Source organism: Phyllostomus hastatus, unplaced genomic scaffold (genome assembly GCF_019186645.2).
Source record: "Phyllostomus hastatus isolate PE091 unplaced genomic scaffold, TTU_PhHast_1.1 phas_contig_477, whole genome shotgun sequence".
NCBI classification, from domain to species: domain Eukaryota; kingdom Metazoa; phylum Chordata; class Mammalia; order Chiroptera; family Phyllostomidae; genus Phyllostomus; species Phyllostomus hastatus.
Window position 1 is genome coordinate 1,534,977 of NW_025333889.1, and position 19,142 is coordinate 1,554,118.

Below are 19,142 nucleotides of genomic sequence, written 5' to 3' on the forward strand. Positions count from 1 at the left end.
GCCCCCCGCAACCGAGCTGGCCAGTGTCTGCACATGCGTCCCGCGAGGCTGGCCTTGGCGTCCGTGGTCCGACTGGCCACCCTCCCCTCCCTCGTGTTTTAAAGGCAGCAGCAGTAACACCAGCCGCACCAGCAAGTACTTCGGGAGCATCGACTCCTCGGAGAACAACCACAAAGCGAAAGCGAAGGCGGACGTGGAGGAGGGCCGGCGCTTCATCAAGTGCGTCCTGCAGGACCCCGTCTGGCTGCTGATGGCAGACACGGACGACAGCGTCATGATGACGTACCAGATGCCTTCCCGGTAACCGCCGCCCGCGGGCCCTTCCCGGGGTCACGGGCGGGGCTGGGTCAGGGAGTCCCCAGACCAGGCCACCAGTGGTGGGCTTCCCCCTGAAGGTCCCTCAGAGGGAACCGAGTGCCGCGGGCCTCTGGTGACCCTCCCGAGGGTCACACTTGACGGTGACGAGGCATCTGTGCCAACGCCCTCTCCTTGGCTCTGTCGGTCGCCCAGGAACCCCGAGGGGTGGATGGGGGTGTGTGTGTCTTAGAGGGGCAGGACGCAGGGGTCGAGGCGGGGGACCAGCCTGTGGCCGCCAGCTGCTCTGTGGTGCATCGGGGTCTGTGCCGCAGCTGTGACTCCAGCTCAGGCTGCTCCAAGGAACATTCGGGGCCCTGCCCCCCTGGAGCCCCGGCCTGAGGCAGGACGGCCAGGCCCCTGGGTTGGGGGGACCCGTGCTGGCAGGGGGCAAGGGAAGGTCGTTGCCCCACCGCCTCCTGGTGGGAACCGTCCAGACTCAGCTCCCGGTGCAGAGCCAAGTGCCTGCAGACGGGACGCCCAGCTCCCGCGCAGTTTAAAGTGAAAGGAAACTCGGGGCTGGGACTGGCGCTCCCACAGGACCGCGGGCTGTGCACTTGGGACGTCAGGTCACCTTAACGCGAGTGACCTGTTTTACACGGAAAGGAAACTTGCGTGAAGTAACACGCCCTGAAACCCCATGACTAGTGATGAGAGGAAGCGAGAGTGTCCTTTAGAGAACGCACGGAGACTCGGCCCCAGTCTGACGCGCTCCCGCCTGTCCCCCCGCGCGCGGAACAGGGACCTGGAAGCCGTCCTGAGGGAGGACAGGGAGAGGCTGGCGCTGCTGCGGAAGCTGCAGCCCCGCTTCACCGAGGGGCAGAAGCAGGAGCTGCAGGAGGTGCACCCGTGGGTGCGGGCGGGCGGCCTGCCCGAGGCCGTGGACGTGACGGTAAGCCCCCCGACCGGCCTCCAGGATGGCGCCCCGATGGGCTGCGCGGGCGTGCTCGGCACTCTCCCGGCGTGGGAACCCCAGGGCCAGCACGGCGGCACCCAGCGAGCAGGAGACCCAGCCGCACGTGCTGAGGTTCAATTTTTTCTTCCTGTCAATTTGTTTCCCCTTTTAAAAAAGAACACCCCTCCCACCATCAACCCTCAACGCCCATGCAGACCGCTCAGGAAGAGCGGGAATATTACATCTCTGCTCTTTGTGCCGGTCCCGCTCCGGCTGCCCCTTCTGTCTCTGCTCCTCCCCGATTCGCCCAGGACGCGGGTTCGATCCCCGGTCAGGGCACATCCAAGAACCAACCAGTGAGTGCATCAATAAGTGGAACAACAAGTTGACCTCTCTCTCTCTTTCTTAAATTAAAGCTGTTTTGAATGCCTGTCTGTACCCCTCTCCCCACTCTTGTCGGGTCCCAGTGTCCCCCAGCTGCTGGACTGCTGCCCTTCCTGCCCCGTCTGTCCTGCACAGCCCAATCCCCGCCGCAGTGGGGGTGCGTCCCCTCCCCCCCCCAGAGCCCTCCCTCCCTCCTTATGTTGTTGCGACCCCGTTTCACGGAGGAGAAGACCTAGGCTGGTCACTGGACTCCAGGCCTACGGGAGGAAGGTGGAGGCACTGGGGGCGGAGCCTACACCTGTGCAAAGCCACCTCTCCCATCAGGGCCCAGGCTCCCCACCGCTCGGGCTCAGGGGAGCGGGACACAGGGACCCCAGGAGCAGGAGGGCCCCCTCAGAGGGTGCCGGCCCTCCTCCGCAGCCTCAGGGCTCACAGCGGTCACCTGCTCCACACTCAGCAGTGAAGTGAAAGTGAACGACACTTTCGTTTGTTGCTGATTCCACCTTCTTTTCCCTCAAGGAGTGTGTTTACTGCGAGAGCAAGGGGAACGACGACTTCTGCCTGCCGTACGAGGAAGATGGCCCTCCCCTGGGGCTCCGCGAAGCCACAGGCCCCAAAGAAGAGGAGAGTGGACCCGCCCCAAGCCCCAGACACGAGGGGCAGACGTAACTGCTGCACCCCTCTGGGCTGATGGACAGAGCTTCAGAGCATCGGTTTCTGAGGAGATGTGCGGACATACTTTTCGTTGTTGTTTGTTTTAGAAGAAGAACCATTTTTTTGAAGGGGTGACTTAAAACTGTGGAGGGAGGGAAGTGTTTGGAAAGAAATATATTTTTTATTTAAAATATAAATGTGGACTTCGGGGACGGGGCAGCGAGTTTGCTGGGATACAACTTAAGAAAGACTGAATCTGCCCCTGTGAGCGCCGGGGAGGCCACCTGGGCGCTGCAAGTCCGTGGGCCGCACTGAGCTTCCGTGGGGTGTCCCCACACGGCACACCAGGCTGCAACCACTCGCAGCCCCCCGCAGAGGGCGCCGGCCTCTGGGGCGTCACTGGGGATGAGTGTGCAGATCAAACCCGGCCCTGTCTCCGGGCTGCTTTTTATCTAAAGCGTCATCTAGTCAAACTAGATGTTTTTGAAACATACCCAGTGAGGACGACTGCCTCTCCTGACTTGCTTTCCCAATGTGTCGCATCGAATGGCTGCAGGCACAGCAGCGGCAGCCGTCTGGGGCGGGCCCGCATCGGACCCAGGCCCCTTGTCTGCGTGACCAGCTCCCTCGGACTGATACACGCCCAGGCCCTCCCGGGTGTCTCTGCATCACCCTCGGCTCCTTTTCCGACCGCAACCAGCACGTCCATGAAAAACAGGTGGTCGGCCACCTCTTTGCGGTGACTTCGTCTGCAGGCCAGGCTTTGAGGACCCACTCGTGTTCTCCAGCTGACACGCCCCAGACGCCCGCTCTGGCCCTGGCAGAGCAGCCGCCAGCCCAGGGAGCCTGCGGGGACGGCGCTGTGCGGCTGGGTGCGGTGAGCTTGCCTCTCCCGCCCGGCCCCCGTCTTTTGGTGAGCCTCCCCTCGCTGGGCACGGCTTCCGGTCTCTGCAGTGGCGTCCCCCAGGGCCTCTGGCACCTTCAGGCCATGGGGACCCTTGGGGAAGGGTGAGGGCACTCTGCCCGGCTGCTGGCAGAGCCGCACGTCGGGCCACATGCCCCGGAGCCTGGGGCAGAAGTGCCGCCGGTCCCTGGAAGGAGGCACCTGCTCATGAGACAATCAAGTCACCACCGCACTGAGTGCAGGGACCCCCCACCAGGCGGCAGGCTCCCTGCTCTCGGGTGCAGAAGCAGCGCCCGGGCTGTGGAGCGGCCTTCCAGCCAGGTGGCGTTCCTGGTCAAACCGCCCTGCTCCCTGCTCCGGACTGAGTCCTCTTTTCCGGAAACTCAAACACAAAACACTGTCGAGGGTTTTTTTTGTTTGTTTTTGTTTTTTTGTTTTACGAAGCACTGTCACCTTCAGGTGCCCGCCTCCCGCGGGCAGTCCTCCTGCCTGCGAGTGGGAATGCGCCGCCGCCAACTGCGCCCAGCCTTCCTCCTCGGAAGGCAGGTCGTCACCCGGCGACGGGCGTCCCCCGCGAACACCAACTGCCAGAGCCGCCTCCACCGTCGTGAATGTTTACCGCTGCTTCCGCCTCGGCGAGCTCCGGGGCCGGCCCTGGGAGCCTGTTGTGGAATTGTTTACACAGCGCCATGTATCCAGTCGTCTTCTGTCCTTTGTCTGTGTGCTTACACGGGTGTCCCGGAAACGTCCTCGATTTTAAACTGAGCCTCCTTTTTACTACATTCCCTCGGAGGCGGAGGCAGCCTCCGAGGCCGCGTGGCGAGCCCCGGCCCCGCCGCCCCCGCCGCCCCCACGGGCCGCTCAGGCGCTGCGGGCCGCTCGGGCGCAGACCAGGCTTCCTCCGCCCAGTGCAATCCGTCGTTCGGCTGCTTGTGTCTTTTTATGACCTTCTGCCTTTTAGAGCATTGGTAAATAAAGCGAGTATATTTTTATTTTTATTTTTATGTGCATGAGTCTTTGCAGTAGCACCGGGGGAAACTGGATGGAGGTGATCAAAGATGATCGGAAGGTGGTTTTAAACGGAACTCGAGAGATTCCGGGTTAGGGACCCTGCTTCCACTGGGGCCCCCCTCGCCACGCCCCCCCGCACGCCCCCCCCCGCAGCGCGCTTCCGGCTCCTCGCGTCCCTTCCGGTCCAACGCGTCTGCGACTGCACACGTCCCGCAGCCCCTGCCCCGGGGACTTTCTGGGGCGGAAGCCGAAGCCTGGGACCTGGCCTCAAGTGCTCCCGGCCTTTGCACGTGCAGGTAGGGTGGGACGGGGGTGCTCTGCTCAGCCCCTGGAGCTCCGCTCGGCTCCGCAGGACCCCAGGCGCCCACCTGGGTGCTGGCCCGGTGCGCTGACGGCAGGGACAGAGTGATCAGGCGGCACGGCGCCATCACCCCCGACCCCAGCGGCCCTGGCCTTCCTTCTGCCATGATGGCGCCATACGGGCCTGGTCAAAACGGGAGAGAGCGATGGCGGGGCTCCGGGAGCGGTCCGAGCAGGAAGATGACCGGGTCCTGGACCCAGGGCCCAGCCTTCCAGAGGCTCCCGAGCAGCAGGGAGGGCTTGGCTCTGCCCCCTGGCCCAGCTGCCGAAATCCAGGCGGTAAGAGGGAAGGCGGGGGGGAGGGGGGAGCAAAGAAAGGCTCAGTCCTCCCGGTGAGCACAGAGCGCCTCCGTGGCCAGATGTGGCTGGCCCACCGGACTTCCGAGTGCCTCTGGGGACTCCTGACTGCCTTTTCAGTGACCATAGAACCCCAAGGGCACAAACTGAAAGGAGCTTCCCAGAGGCCCCCCCCCCAGGCTGATTGCCCACAAGTGACCTAGACATCCGCAGGCTGCCCCCGCTGCCAGAGCTGCTGCTACCTGGTCCCTTTTGGCCACCACAGCCCTGCCCAGCGTCAGCTGGCCTCTGTCCCTGGATCTGAGGGGATCAGAGGGCCCAGACGTGCTGGAAGTCTCTGGGCAGGCGAACTTGGAAGGTGGGGGCAGTGCAAGGGACAAGCGGCAGGCAGCGGTTCTGCTCCGAGAGGCCACGGGAAGGAGGAAGTGAGGGCTTGGCAGGCCCACTACGGGGCAGCCAGGCGTCTGGAAGGAAAAGACCAAGCCAGCTGACCAGTGGGCCCACCGAGGGGGATTGAGGCTGACCTCAAAGACGGGGCCTCGGGTGACGTCCCGGCCAGTCAAGGACACACCAGCTCTCTCCTCACGCTCCCCCCTGCCCAAGGCCACTCGCTCACTGAGCCCTCCCCCAGCACACAATTTCTCCTTCCTTCAGCTCCCGGTGGCATTCCCGACCGCCCCCACCCCATGCCAGACGAGGCCCCCAGGTCCCAGCCCTCCCTCCACGTTCTCCCTTCTCTGACGGTGGTCCCCTGTCCCTGGTTTCTGCAGCTGACTTCATGTCACGTCCTGTGACCCTAAGGACGTCTTCGGTGCTCGGCTGCAGACGGGTGCTCAGGGTGGATGCCGATGAACTGTGCTGGGGCCATGAGCGGGACGGGGCGCCAGCAACACGTTCTCCGCTGGGGCTCCGTCTGCCTTTGCTGGGGCTCCCTGTGGCCCTTCGATTCGTGCTTGTGCCGTTTGCCTTTGTCACCTCGTCCCCCGGCACCCCTCTCGGGACCCCGTCCGGTCAGGTGTTCTGTCCGTCTTCTCCCTGAGGCCTCCCCTGGCATCCGGACTGCCCTGTACCGCTGTGAGCTGTGTTTCATGGAGAGCGTTCCAGAACACGTTCGGCCTTGTTCAAATAATGTACTGGCCAAAGAGGGGGTAGGAAACAGGATGAGAGAGATCACTGAGTTTATTTTTCCATTCCTCAAAGGAGTGAGAACTTTCCTGTAGTTACGTGTGTGTGTGTGTGGGGGGGGTCTGCTTCCCTGGGGTGGTGTGTAAACGGCAAAGAAGAGTAAAGATACAGGCCAGCTAGGGGCCCACCCCCGTTAGTGCCCCCCGTAGGCGTGGGGAATGGAAGAGCATTTGGGTCTGAGCGGCCAGGGGAGCCAGCAGGAAGAGAGCCGAGTTTCTGGCTCGCAGGGGAGACGGAGGACAGCAGGGGAGGCTGAAGACAGCACCGGGCTCACACCTGGGCGAGCCCGGCTGGTCTGGGAAAGCCGCAGGGGCCTGCCTGCTCGGGAAAAGGCCCCCGAGGGGCACAGCCCAGGGACTCCCCGAAGTCAGCGAGGTGACTGGGGGAACCTGCAGAGCTGTCACTAAACTTGCCCTGCCTGTGGAGGTCCCTCTGGCGGGGAGCCTGAAGGGAACCGGCCGCCTGGAGACCTGCCAGATCTGTCTGGCCGTGCCCTAGGCACCCAGGGCTCCTACAAGACCAGGTGGGTGGGGGTCCTACATCGCACTGGCCCCAGACCAGGGGAGGAGGCTGCCGACCAGACCCTGACAGTCCTAATCCTGCGTGAGCAGGGGGCACTGGGTGCGGGCGCAGCGCTCCCACAAGGTAAATGAGGGAAACTGAGGCCTGAACAGGGAGGAGACAGCCATGGAAGGTTGAGGCAGGACAGTGTTCCAGCAGAAGGTGAAGACCAGAAGGCATCTTGGCTTTCCAGCCCTCCCTGGCGGCGCGGAAGTAGGCGCTAGGCCGGTGGACCAAGGGTCAGACCCGGGTCCTCAGGGCGCTGCCCAAAGCTCCCCTGGGCTCCCTTGCTCGCACCCCCACCCGCTGGGAGGCCCGGCCGGCAGATGGGCGCCCGCGGCGGGGGTGCGGGCCGTCTGTGGGACTCAGACGCGCCCGCTGCCCGCCCGCGGGACAAAGGCGTCAGAGACAAAAGAGCGGCCAACACCTGTCTCTCTTGGCGCGGCCTCCGCTTTTCTCCCCCGAAGCGGCTGCAGCTGCCAACTGTCACGGGCATCAAGTTACGGGTCCAGACGGCGGCCTCCAGGAGCCTGGAGCAGTGTGTGCGCGCGTGGGGGGGGGGGCTAAGGGGTAAAAGGGGAGCCGAAGGGGGACGCGGCGGGGGGCGCGAAGGGGACTGGAGGGAGGGGGCAGGGCGAACGAGCAGGAATGGGGATCAGGGAAGGGCGGGTGGTGGTGGGTAACTGGAGGGGTGTAGCGGGGGAGCAGGGAAAGATGGGGGAGGGGGCAGTGGGAGTGGGAAAGGGCGTGGAGCCACGGGGAGGTCAAAGCAGGACCATAGAGCGAAGGGCGTTCGGGGAAGGTGGAGGCTTAGGGCGGTGATGGGAATGAGGACCAGGAAAGAACGGGTAGCTGTGGGGGGTGGGGGCGTGGCCAGAGAAGGGGAGCCTGGAGGAGCAGTTGTGCGGCGGGCTGCGAACCACGCCCGGCTCGGATCCCGGAATAGGGTGAGGGTTGCAGAAGAGGGTGCGGCGTCTGGACACAGGAACCCGCAAGGAACTCAAGGGGGCCAAGGGCTCGCTCTCACCCCCGTTGCCCCATGAGCTCCCACCTCCCCAGAGCTCCGCAGCCCCCACCAGTCCAGACCCGAGGTTCCATTCGGACTGGACACCGCGGACTTGACTGTCTTTGCCCCACTTGGTTCAGCACGAAGCGCGCCCGCGCACAACACTCCTCTGGGGAGGCATCTGGGAACCCAAATGGGGATGGATGGATGGGTGCTCGCACGCGCAGCTGACCTGGGGGCGTTGCTCCGGGTGCGGAGGGAGACTGGCGCACCCAAGATCCGCTGCTCCCAAGGTCGCCGCCCACTCGGGTGCCGCCCCCTGCGAGGGTCAGGCTGAGGCCCGGCTGGGGTCCACGCCCGCCGGCCACGCCCCGCCAGCTGCTGGTCGACGCCGGCTGCGGGGCTGGACAAAGCGCGCCGCTTCAATTGGCTGTCGTGCGCCTCCGGCCAGCTGCTCTTGAAGTACGCGGCCAATCCACGCATTGAGATGCAAATAAGGCGCTATAAAAGGGGCGGGGCCCGGGGCTGGAGGAAGACCTTGGAGGGGGAGGCTGGTGGTGGTGGCGATCCCTGCTCGGCGAGGGCGCTGGGGGTGTTAGCTGCGCTTCGGGTGGTGCAGACCATGGCCCCGTCCCCGGCGTCTGGCGCCGGGGGATGGGACCGTGCAGGCCGGGAGAATGACGGCGGCTGGGAGACACGAGTGGACCGCAAGGTGCTGGCCCGGGCCGTGGGCGTGCGAGCGTGTGGGGGGCAGCGCTGGGGCTTAGTGACCGGCTTCTCGCAGGCCCGGAAGCCCCTGGTGGAGAAGAAGCGGCGCGCGAGGATCAACGAGAGTCTGCAGGAACTGCGGCTACTGCTGGCCGGCACCGAGGTGAGGCAGGCGGGCGGGCAGGTGCCCAGGGACATCCGAGCGGGCGGGTGGGGGTCGCGGCGCTACCCTCACTTCCTCTCCCCACCCGGGGTCCGCGCCGCCGCAGGTACAGGCCAAGCTGGAGAACGCCGAGGTGCTGGAGCTGACGGTGCGGCGCGTGCAGGGCGCGCTGCGGGGATGGGCGCGTGGTGAGTGGCCGCAGGACATGCGGGCTGGGACACGGGGCGCGTTTGCCCACCTGCCCTTGGCAGGGGCGTGGGGTTTTTAGGCCCGGCGCCCCTGTGCTGTCGGCATCGCGAGTTCACCAAGGAACAGGGCATGCCCCAGGGTCTCCTGGGCGAGCCCGGTCACCGCTGGCCGGGTGGGTGGGGACATGGCTCTCTCCCTCCCATCCCCGGGCGCAGGGCTCGAGCAGCTGCAGGCAGAAGCCAGCGAGCGCTTCGCCGCCGGCTACATCCAGTGCATGCACGAGGTGCACACGTTCGTGTCCACGTGCCAGGCCATCGACGCCACCGTGGCCGCCGAGCTCCTGAACCATCTGCTGGAGTCCATGCCTCTGCACGAGGGCAGCAGCTTCCGGGATCTTCTGGGGGACGCCCTGGCCGGGCCCCAGGGAGCCCCTAGGAGAAGCAGCTGGCTCACAGGAGGGGCCCCGGGGTCCCCACTACCCAGCCCCCCACCCCCTGGGGACGACCTGTGCTCCGACCTGGAGGAGGCCCCTGAGGCTGAACTGAGCCATGCACCTGCTGAGGGGCTGGACTTGGTGCCCCCTGCCCCGGGTGGTCTTACTACTGCCCGTGTAGCCCAGAGCATTTGGAGGCCCTGGTGACCGGTGCCAGCCAGCCAGCCAGAGTTGGGCCCAGCCTTCCCACCTCTAGACCCTCCTCCCTGGAGTCTAGATGTGGTGGGGCAGGGTCCTGGATGTCCGCCCTCCTAGTGGATGGCTTGTAGGGCAGTCCTGGATGGCCAGTCCAGCCAGGCCCCTTGCCTCGTCCTTCGGGGAGTAACTTCTGGTGCCCCACCTCTGGGAGGGTGGAGGGAGGGAGCTACAGGCAGGAGGAAGAATGTTCTAGAGCTTCCAGGGCTCTCCAAGGTTCACCTGGGTGCAAGCCTTTCAGGCAGTGTGTGGATGTGGGGCAGAGGTGACAGAGTGGGGCTGAGCCTCTCCTCGGTGCTGGGAACAAGCGTCGCGGAAGGGGGAGACCGCAGGCCCTGGCGGCCCTGGCGGCCCTGGCCTGAGCAGAAGGCTGAGCTTGCTGCTTCAGCTGGGGCCCGGCGGAGGCACGTGCAGAGTGCCCGCAGCTGCCGGAGAGAAGCCGGGCTTTCTGTGCGTCTTGCATTCGGCACACTTGAGTTTGTTTGGTTGCTGCCCAGTGCTCCAGTTCTGTTAAATAAAGGACTTCGGAGTGTCCGTTACCTTCTGAAGTATGACTGAGTGAGGTGGTGTCATCAATGTGTCAGACACGTAAATAGTAAACTGAGCACCCTTTTCCCGTGTTTAACGCTCGCCCTGGTCAGCGGAGTGAGCAATGGAGTGGCAGTGGAGACAGGACACGGTGCTGCCCCGGTGACAGCAGCACCTCGGGGTGTCCCCCTGCAGGTCCCCAGGCCTGGCCTGCGCGGCCTGGGCTGTGTGAGGCCTGGAGGAGGGTGCCGCGGGGAGGGGTGTGTCTGCAGAGCAGCCAAGCAACAGGGAAGCAGCCTGCCCCAGATCACTCTCCAGTTCATGAGTCCCCAGGGACAAACTAACGCCTGGCTGGTAGCCACATGGTCTGGAAGTTTCTTTCAAAAACCTGTGTTAGCATCCATGAGCGGGATGTCAGCCCACGTGGGTTGCCACTTCTCTTGACTGAGAAGGAGCTTCCACCATTGCCAGTGACCTCGGTGACCCAGTTCATGGCTTCAAGAGAGGTCACTGTGGCTGCAGGCCACTTGGACTGGAGGTCATGCTGGGCTTGGAGGTCAGAAACCTTGGGAGGAGGGTGCTGGGCGGGCAGTCCGGGTGTCGGGGGACAGCCCTGGGGCTGGACCAGGCCTGCAGCTGGCATGCGGTCAGTTAACAGCCTGGTCACTGCCACCCGTAGCCCTGCCCCTCGCCTGCCTGAGGGCCCCAAAGCAGCTTTTCTGTCTTTGGGTTGGCAGTGCCCGGGCTGGGGACGAGGTGTGACAATACAGGGTTGCCACCTGCATCTCCCATCCAGTGAGCAACTTTCCCCACAGCCCTCTTACAAGGGGCCCCCCGGGGCTGACCACCAGGGGCGTGTCCCGGCAGACCTGTGATCCAGTCTTAGGCCTCAGCTGCCAGATGCAGCTTAATTTTAGCGACTGAGGGTGAGCTGTCGAGGGGCCGGGTGAGGGACACACATGCATAAGACAGGGCGGGAGAGGGTGACAGCGTTACTCCTGGGATTGTTGTCATCGCCCCCAGAGATGTAGGACGTGTCCGCAGGGACACAGGAGAGCAGGCCACCGCTGAGAGCTCTGATGCCGTGGGAGAGTGTCAGCCGGGGACCGTTCCCTCTCCTCCCCTCGCTTGTCACATCCTCCACCGTCAGCCCTCTGTGGCCGCCGTAAACCGCCGTGAACTTGGTGGTTTAAAGCACCACCCACGTATCACCCTGTCGTTCTTCCGTCGGAGGTGGGATTTACTGGCTAAAATCAGGGCAGGTCTGCACTCCTTTCTGGGGGATTGAGGGTAAACAACTCTCTTTCCTGCCTCTGAGGTGCCCACACTCCCCGGCTAGGGGCCCTTCCTCACTCTTCAAAGTCGGCAGTGCAGATCTCCCTGCCCCTTCTTCCGTGGTCGCAGCTCCTGACCCTCCTCTCCCTCTCCTTTTTTTTCCTTTTTTAAGTGGAAAAATTGTGTTTTTTTTTTTTTTTTTAATTTTTAGAGAGGGGAAGGGAGGGAGAAAGAGAAACATCAATGTGTGGGTGCCTCTCACATGGCCCCACTGGGGACCTGGCCTGCAACCCAGGCATGTGCCCTGACTGGGAATCTGACTGGCAACCCTTTGGTTCGCAGCCCGAGCTCAATCCACTGAGTTACACTGTCCTCTCCTTTTAAGGCCCCTGGTGATTCCTGGGAGCCGACAGGGGTCATCCAGGAGACCCTCCCTATCTGGAGGTCCTGAGTCCTTAATCAGACTTGCAACGCTGATGGCTATGAAAGGCGACATTCACAGGCTCTGTGAACCAGGGTGTGCACGTTGTTGGGGGTTTGGGGGACATTGTTCTGCTGACCGCACCGCCCTCACCACTGCCTGGGCACTCTGCCTTCTAGGTGATGCCCTGTGGCGCCAGCCTCCCACGCGGGCCACTGGTTTTGGTCCCCTCTGACCTCAGTGACTCTGCTCTCTTCACTGAACCATAAATGTCGCCTCCCACTGGAGGGTCATTCCCATCGACCTGCAAACAAGCTGTGATGATCTCAGTCTGGAAGAAGGGGAGATGAGACCTCGCTGGTCCCAACGTGCCCCCTTAGCCTCTGCCTCCTTTCCCTTTTCTAAAGGAAAATTCCTTGAAAGCGTCATCTCCACCCACCGCCCCCACGTCTGCACCTCTCACCCCTTTTCTTCCTCTCTCGTCAAGCTGTGGCTCCCACCGCTCCACTGAGACCGCCCTTGTCAAGGTCTCCGGGCACATCCACGTCCCCGCATCCAGGGTTCGTGTCCCTAAGTTTCACCACGGCCTTCCAGCGAAGCACTCTGCACGGTCATCGCGCCCCCCCCCCCCCTTCCAGGACACCCAGTCCTCAGGTGGGCCCACCTCACTGGCCAGTCCCAGCCTTCACTAGAGGCCCCTCCCTGCCGACCTCTGAAGGTGGGCTCGGCCAAGGCTGTGTGCTCGGCCCCTCCCGGTCGCCCGTGTCCGGAAACCCCAACCGGCCCGTTTGGCCCGTTTCCTCCAGGTGCCCTCGCTGCTCCAGGGCGCATCTCCACCCTTGCCGTTCTCCCTCGATGCTGTGCGCTCAGCGTCTCCACTTCGGTGCCCGAAGGGCGTCACGAACCAGAGTGGGGGAGGGCACGACTGACTTTCACCCGCCAAACGCGCTGTTACAGTTCCTGCCGCAGCCACCTCCCGGCATCCCGTTGATTAGGAAAAAGAAAATCTGGAAGTCACCCTCGATTTCTCCTTCATCTGTCGTCCCACTTCCACCCAGTCAGGTCCATGAGCTCGAGCTCTCCGTTTGGGTCATCCTCCCCACCGACCGAATCCAGGCACGCTCCTCTCATCCTTAACCTGACTTGGGCGGCAGACCCAACTCGCCTCCCCACTTCCACGCGGAGAGCCTGACCGCGGCCTTCGAGGCTCTCTGCCTGAACTCCCTTCAGCAGCTCTGCTCTAGGCTCCGGCCTTTGCCAGCGACCTGACAGCGGGGATCCGGGCTGGGTCGCTCAGCGCCGCGAACCGGCCCGGGAAGACGGTGAGCGATGGAGGGAAACCCCTGAGGCTTGGAGGGGTTAGCCTCCAGGATGCGCGAGGTTTGGGCCACGCCCCCGCACAGGGACCGCGCTCCCCGGGCCGTGGCCACGCCCCTGACGTCACCTTGCTGGAGGCGAGCCGCAGGGCCTCCTGGGAGCTGTAGTTCATACCATTTCACTTCCTTTTTGTCCGAGGCCGCTGCAGGCCAACCGGGACTGCAATTCCCAGAAGTCTCCCTGGACCGGAAGCTACTCTTTCCGCCACTGCGAGCTCGGTGCCAAGGGTGGCAACCGAGTTCAAGGGCGGCTTTGTACGGCTCCCCCACCTTCTCAGCGTCCGCTAGCGTGGGCTGCGTTCTCCCCAACATCCGCTGCACCGGGAGGGGAAGCGATAAAGGCGCCCGCTCCCCGCACCTCGGGCCCTCCCCAGCTGGAGCCGCATATTTTGCGCGTGAGGAGGCGAAGGCGAGAGGGCGCCCAGGTCGCCGGACCGACCTGCGCTGGCTTCAGCCCCGGGCCGCTGGGCCGGGCCCCCCGCCGGACCAGTGGCACCGACCGCGGGTTACAGGCGGCCGGCAGGTCGGGGTATTAAATGCTGCCCAGACAGTTCGGAAGCCAACAGCGGCTGATGTTCATGAAAGTAGTGCGTTTTAAGTGAATAAAGTATAAAAGGTTTCTTGGGAAATCTTTCCCTGTTTAAGTTTCAGAAAGCGTCTGATCAAATACCATTGGTGAGCCCTAGGTGCTGTGGCTTAGGTGGACGAATCGATCTGTAAACAAAGGATGCGGGTTGCACCGTGGGTCAGGGCGCATGCCTGGGGTGCGGGTTCGGCCATCGTCAAGGCTCTTAGCGGACCTATGATGTTTCTCTCTCCGTCCCTGCCTTCTCCTCTCTCTAAAAAAAGAAACATTTTTAAAAGATTTTATTTGTTTATTTTTAGAGGGGAAGGGGGGGAGATAGAGAGAGAAACATCAATGTGCGGTTGCTGGGGGTTATGGCCTTGCAACCCAGGCATGTACGCTGGCTGGGAATCGAACCTGCGACACTTTGGTTCCCAGTTCGCGCTCAATCCACTGAGCTACGCCAGCCAGGGCTAAAAAAAGAAATTTTTAAAAAACCGACAAGCATGTCCTCCAATGAGGATAAAAAGATAATAAAGTAAATAAAAATATTTAAGGTGTGAAAAGTGCAATCCTATATTCAAAAGTAAAATTGCATTGCTCACTTCCGTGCCTGAGATGGGGGTCCAGGAAAGCAAGGATCCCAGGGACCTGGGCCACAGCCCAGGAGTGGGCTGCAGAGCGGGGACATCCCTGCGTAGGGATCTCACGGTCATAAAGGGCCTCTTAAGCATGGCAAGGCCAGGAGTTTGGATTTTATTCTAATTAGATGGGAAGCGCCCTGGCTGGTGCAGCTCGCTGGACTGAGCACGGGCCTGCGAACCAGAAGGTCGCTGGTTGGCTCCCCAGTCAGGGCACATGCCTGGGTTGTGGGCCAGGTCCCCAGTGGGGGCACAGAGACAACCACACATCCATGTTTCTCTCCTGTTGGGAACCGCCCTGACTGGTATCAGAAGCTGTAACCCCCACCTAGGCTAAGGCTAAGGAAACGCCCTTGGAACTGTAAGCCAGCAAGGAGACAAAAGATTATCTTCCTGACAGGAATGCTGCTTCTGCTGCTTTATTCATAACTGAACCCCAAAAAGCTTGGTCGGTTAGCCAAAGACGGGTAAGATTCCCCACGGGGGGAACGACCTAAGACAGGCACGATCACTTTGGGAGGCCCCCCAAAAGAAGGACTTGGGGGGCTGCAGCAAAAGGGGGTGATGGACCCTCGCTCCTCGGCTTTGACATAGCCTGAGTTCTCAGTGTCTGGGAAAAAACCTCCTTGTCTCCCAGTTGCCTTAGTTCCCTTGCTCCACCTAAGCCTGAAACAATGACAGGGTGGTGCAGCTCTGTACTGAGAAGTGCGGATTCCCCGGGGGTGATCAGGCCTAAGAAAGAACATGTAAATTACTGTGAAACCTTCTTTGTTTAGAATGCTCTCAGTTGAATCAGAAGGGTCTTAGGAGGAAGTTAGTTTGTTCCTCAAAGTCTTACAGCTCTTTGACCTTGACTCAAAATAGACCCTCAGACTTCCTTGTTTTCTATGGTTCCTTACTTCCCCCTAATGAGTACTGTACTTTACCTGAATTATTATGCAGAATGAGCCCAATAAAAGCAGGTATGGACGGTAAATCGGCCCGCTCCCCACTAGGGGGGGTGGCCATTTCGTCCCTATTTCTCCACAGAAACTAGTTTGTCTCTGTGCATGTTTTTTCTCGCGTGTTTATCGTCGAGCCATCCACAGCGTTCTGTGGTCACTGCTGGCCGGTGACCCACACGCAACACTCTCCGCTCTGTAAAAATAAATAAAAAATTTTTAAAAGATTTTATTTATTTATTTATTTATTTATAGAGAGGGAAGGGAGGGGAGAGAAACATCAATGTGCAGTTGCTGGGGGTCATGGCCTGCAACCCAGGCATGTACCCTGACTAGGAATAGAACCTGCGACACTTTGGTTCGCAGCCCGCGTTCAATCCACTGAGCTATGCCAGCCAGGGCAAAATAAATAAAATCTTAAAAAAAAAAGAAAGTACTGATTTTAAAAAAAGTTGAGGTTCAAATTAAAAAAAAAACACAGGAAGAAATTGAACTTAAAGCAAGGGAGGGCAATGGGCCGAGTTATGTTTTTAAAATATCCTTTTTTCTGGGAAATCAACCATAGGACAAGAGTGACAGGAGGCAGTCCTGTTTGTCGGGGGAAGGACGTACAGGGGCTTGGTCTGGGGTCACAGCGGCAGGAAAGGATGTAGAGGAAGTTTGGAGGTAGAACAGGCAAGACCTTCCCGAATTAGAGGACTGAGAGTGCGTCGGGTGTAGGCCGAGAGGCCCCCGGGCCCCCCTACAAGCCTAGCTCGGGCGCTGGGAAAAGCCGCGACGCAGGGAGGGAGAGTTCTCTTGCATATCAACAGCAGCAGCGCGGTCTTCCCGCCAGAATGGAGCCAGAAGGTCTGCGTAACCTCCGCCCGGGCTGTAGCTGGCAGGCAGCGCCCCCTGGCTACAGCGCCTGCGCCAGAGCTTGGAGACGGTTGGCTCCGCGCCCGGGAGCCACGCCTGCCCCGGCTCACCGTGGCCGCCCAGAGAGGCAGCGCACAGGGGAGTGCTGGCGGGGGAGTCGGTTGTGGGTGGAGTCGGAGATGGGGTTAGGAGGCGGTTCCAGGCTGGGATTTAAACTAAAAGGCGGGCCGCCACGTGAGGCGGGAGACAATGCGGGACCCACGCGGGTCAATAGCGGGTGAAAGGACCCTTGCCTGCCGGCCACGAGGAGGTGCCACGTGGTTTTGGATTAAGACCGGGAGACCGTGATTGTGGAGACACAGCCGGTGGTGCCGGGAACCGGGGGAGCCCTGGGCAGCCCAGCGCGGACGACCGGGAGGAGTGAGCTGCGGACTGGTGCTTTTTTTCCTTCTGGAAGGTGGTACTTCTGACTGGCGCGCCCTGGGACTGGCCCTGGCCCGGCCGGGCAGAGGGGGAGGGCGGGACTGTGTTTGTGGGTGTACCTCGGTTTCTGCAGGGAGCGAGATTTCAGGGCGGGATCCCGCCATTGTTCTAAACCTGTGCAACTTGTAATTAAACGCTTCCTCCCGGCGGCGGGCGGGACAAAGAAGAGCCATAGAAAGAAAGACCCCGGGTCGGCGGTTGTTTCTGTAACAGTATCGGGCCCTTAACGTGGGCCAGGTAGTTGTCCCGTGGCAGACGGACCCCCTCAGGTGTGGGAGGGTGGGACTGCGGGGTTTCCCCAGTCTCGGAGAATTTCTCTGCGCCCCTCGTGGGGGTATCGGCCACCCACTCACACCTGGAAAGGTGAAAAGGAAACGGAACGGGGAAGGGAGCAGAGAAGTGACACTGTTTGGTTGGAAATTTGTTTCTGAGCACCGTTTTGGAACAATGGAATTGGAGTTGTGGGCGATCGCTTGGGGCACACTCGGCTTTTCCGGGGTGTGTACTTTCCTTATGGGTTTGTGCGTGTTCTGCCGGGTCAGTAAGAGCAGCTCTGAGCCGGCCCCGGAGTGGAGCCCGCTGGGTAGAATTCTAGGGGATTGGGAGACTTACTGCCGCAAGTCGACGTCTAAGAATCCCCTGTCTAAGCAGATACTGATTTATTACTGTGACACAGTTTGGCCTACGTATGTTTTGAGTGGAGGGGGGAGGTGGCCTGTGGGCGGGTCTCTGAGTTACTGCATCATTAGGCAATTGAAACAGTATTGCAGACGGTGGGAATGCGGGGAGGAGCTCCACTATCTCGATGTGTTTATATCGTTGTATAATCGTGTTTTGCCGGAGACTGAGATTCCTGTGACCGTGCAGGAGGAGAAGGGGGTCCCCAGACCTCTCCCTGATAGTAGAACACAGGAAGAGAGGCGTGATGAGAAGGTGAAGCTCGTTAATGCTCAGAGCCCAGAGGGCGGAGCCTCGCGGGTGGGCGGGGCCACCATGGAACCACCCCCTGTGCAGCCCGCGGCAGGGGCCTCCTCAGTACCACCTCTCCTGGGAACTGCCCCCCAAGTGCCTCCTCCTCCTCTTCCTCCCTCTCCTCCTCCTGCTCCTGCTCCGCCTGCTGAGGAATGTGTCTCACCCCCTCACCCTTGTCAGGCCACCCCCTGTAACCAGGGGCCTCCACCGTTGTGGCGAGTCAACGCCCTTCGGGGCGATGTCCTGTGTGTCCCGCCGGCTGCTATTGGGCCCACACTCCGTTCACCACTTCCGACTTACTCAAGTGGAGGAGTTCCAGCCCCTCGTACAGGGAGGGTCCTCAGAGAACGGCCGATTTCATCGCCTCCATTTTCGCCACGCACCACCCGAACTGGGCCGACGTGCAGGCCCTCCTGCACATTCTGCTGAGGGCGGACGAGCGGCGGCTGGTGCTCAGGGAGGCCCAGCGGGAGGCCCAGCGCATCCTGGAAGAGGATCGCCAGGGGACCCCTGATCCGGCCAGCGCCATTCCCTGTGTGGAGCCTAACTGGGACCCGGACAGCAGAGATGGCCTCGTCTCTGTGAAACACTTCAGAAGGTGCATGTTGGCAGGACTCAGGAACGGCGTGCCCAAGCACAGGAGCCTGCATCTGATGCAGACTCTCTGGCAGAAGCCAGACGAGGATCCCTCTGAGTTTCTGGAGAGGATCTGTCAGGCACACAGGAAGTACACTGATGTTGACCCAGAGGCGCCGGAGAACGTGAGGGCGGTGAACATGACTTTCACCGCACAGAGTGCCCCGGATATCCGCAGAAAACTTCAGCGTGTGGACGGGGTCCTGGGAGTGAGTCCCTCCCAGCTGGTGGACATAGCATGCAAAGTCTACAATGCCCGGGAAGCAAGGAAGGCCAAAGGGGCCTTGGAGGCTTTAACAAAAGCCCGGGGAGACCGAAAGAAGAGGCAGAAGCCTAGAGCGAAGCAGGGAGACTCATTGGGGGCCCGCTGCTATGCTGGCGGCAGGAGGGCCCTAGAGAGAGTAGCGAAGGCCCAGTAGGCCCCCATTGGTGCGCCCGTTGCAGGGAGGAGGGCCACTGGAGGAAGGACTGCCCGCGTCACAACGGGGACACTGAGAGCGAGCGTCCGGGCCTCGCGACGGCAAAGCGGAGAGGGCAGGCTGGCCGGGAATGAAGAGGCCGGGGGCTCCCGGGAACATCGCCCGCCCCGTCACCGTTTCCCCACGGGAGCCCTGGTGCGGGTGAGTGGGCAACAGCCCACTGATCGATTTCCTTGTACATACGCGAGATACAGACTCAGTCTTGAAAACTGGGGACAGTCCCAATGAAGTCACGGTCCCGGGACTGACAGGCCAGGCACAAACACCCATTCCCGCGACCTCTGGAATGCCAGCGTGGGGGTCAGAACGCACGCAGAGTCTTCTCGACGTGCCAGGTTGTCCTGTTCCGCTGCTGGGCCAGGAGGTGCTTTGTAGACTGCTCGCCCAGATGACCTTCTCCCTGAGAGACGGCAGCTGTGCGTGCGGTCCCCCCGGAACCTGCCCTCCGGCTGCGGGTACTCCCCGCCCCTCCCGGAGGCCCCGGGGGGGGGGGTGGAACCCTTCCCACCCGAGATCTGCAAACAAGTCGGTCCAACCATTTGGGCTGACGGAACCCCAGGCAAAGCGGTTAACGTGCAACTGCAAAGGTAAATCCAGAAGAAGCCGCA

At 61.8% G+C, this 19,142-nt stretch overlaps 2 protein-coding genes across 3 annotated transcripts in view; both read left to right on the top strand.

The window, feature by feature from the left end:
* The window catches only part of PER2 (period circadian regulator 2), a 31,506-nt gene extending 27,399 nt beyond the window's left edge, over window positions 1–4,107 (top strand). The window contains exons 21-23 of the mRNA XM_045845558.1: window positions 105–300; window positions 1,096–1,246; window positions 2,153–4,107. Coding sequence (XP_045701514.1) covers window positions 105–300; window positions 1,096–1,246; window positions 2,153–2,302 — 497 coding nt within the window. The 3' untranslated portion in view covers window positions 2,303–4,107. The remainder of the gene's footprint in view (window positions 1–104; window positions 301–1,095; window positions 1,247–2,152) is intronic.
* Window positions 4,108–8,154: 4,047 nt separating this feature from the next.
* On the top strand, window positions 8,155–11,266 carry HES6 (hes family bHLH transcription factor 6). Of its 2 annotated transcripts, none has more exons than XM_045845599.1 (4): window positions 8,155–8,323; window positions 8,396–8,482; window positions 8,589–8,670; window positions 8,887–11,266. In XM_045845599.1, the coding sequence occupies exons 1-4, from the start codon at window positions 8,234–8,236 to the stop codon at window positions 9,309–9,311; spliced, it is 684 nt and encodes a 227-aa protein (XP_045701555.1). In that variant the 5' UTR covers window positions 8,155–8,233; the 3' UTR covers window positions 9,312–11,266. The 2 variants fall into 2 exon arrangements, with proteins under 2 accessions (XP_045701555.1, XP_045701556.1); XM_045845600.1 differs by having other exon boundaries at window positions 8,589–8,630; window positions 8,887–9,159.
* Window positions 11,267–19,142: the final 7,876 nt, after the last annotated feature.

Bases quoted from the DNA above. Each gene is read 5' to 3' on its own strand.
- HES6 (XM_045845599.1), top strand. From the start codon at position 8,234: ATGGCCCCGTCCCCGGCGTCTGGCGCCGGGGGATGGGACCGTGCAGGC. The intron at 8,483-8,588 runs GTGAGGCAGGCG...GCGCCGCCGCAG, and splicing joins TACTGCTGGCCGGCACCGAG to GTACAGGCCAAGCTGGAGAA. The intron at 8,671-8,886 runs GTGAGTGGCCGC...CCCCGGGCGCAG, and splicing joins GCTGCGGGGATGGGCGCGTG to GGCTCGAGCAGCTGCAGGCA.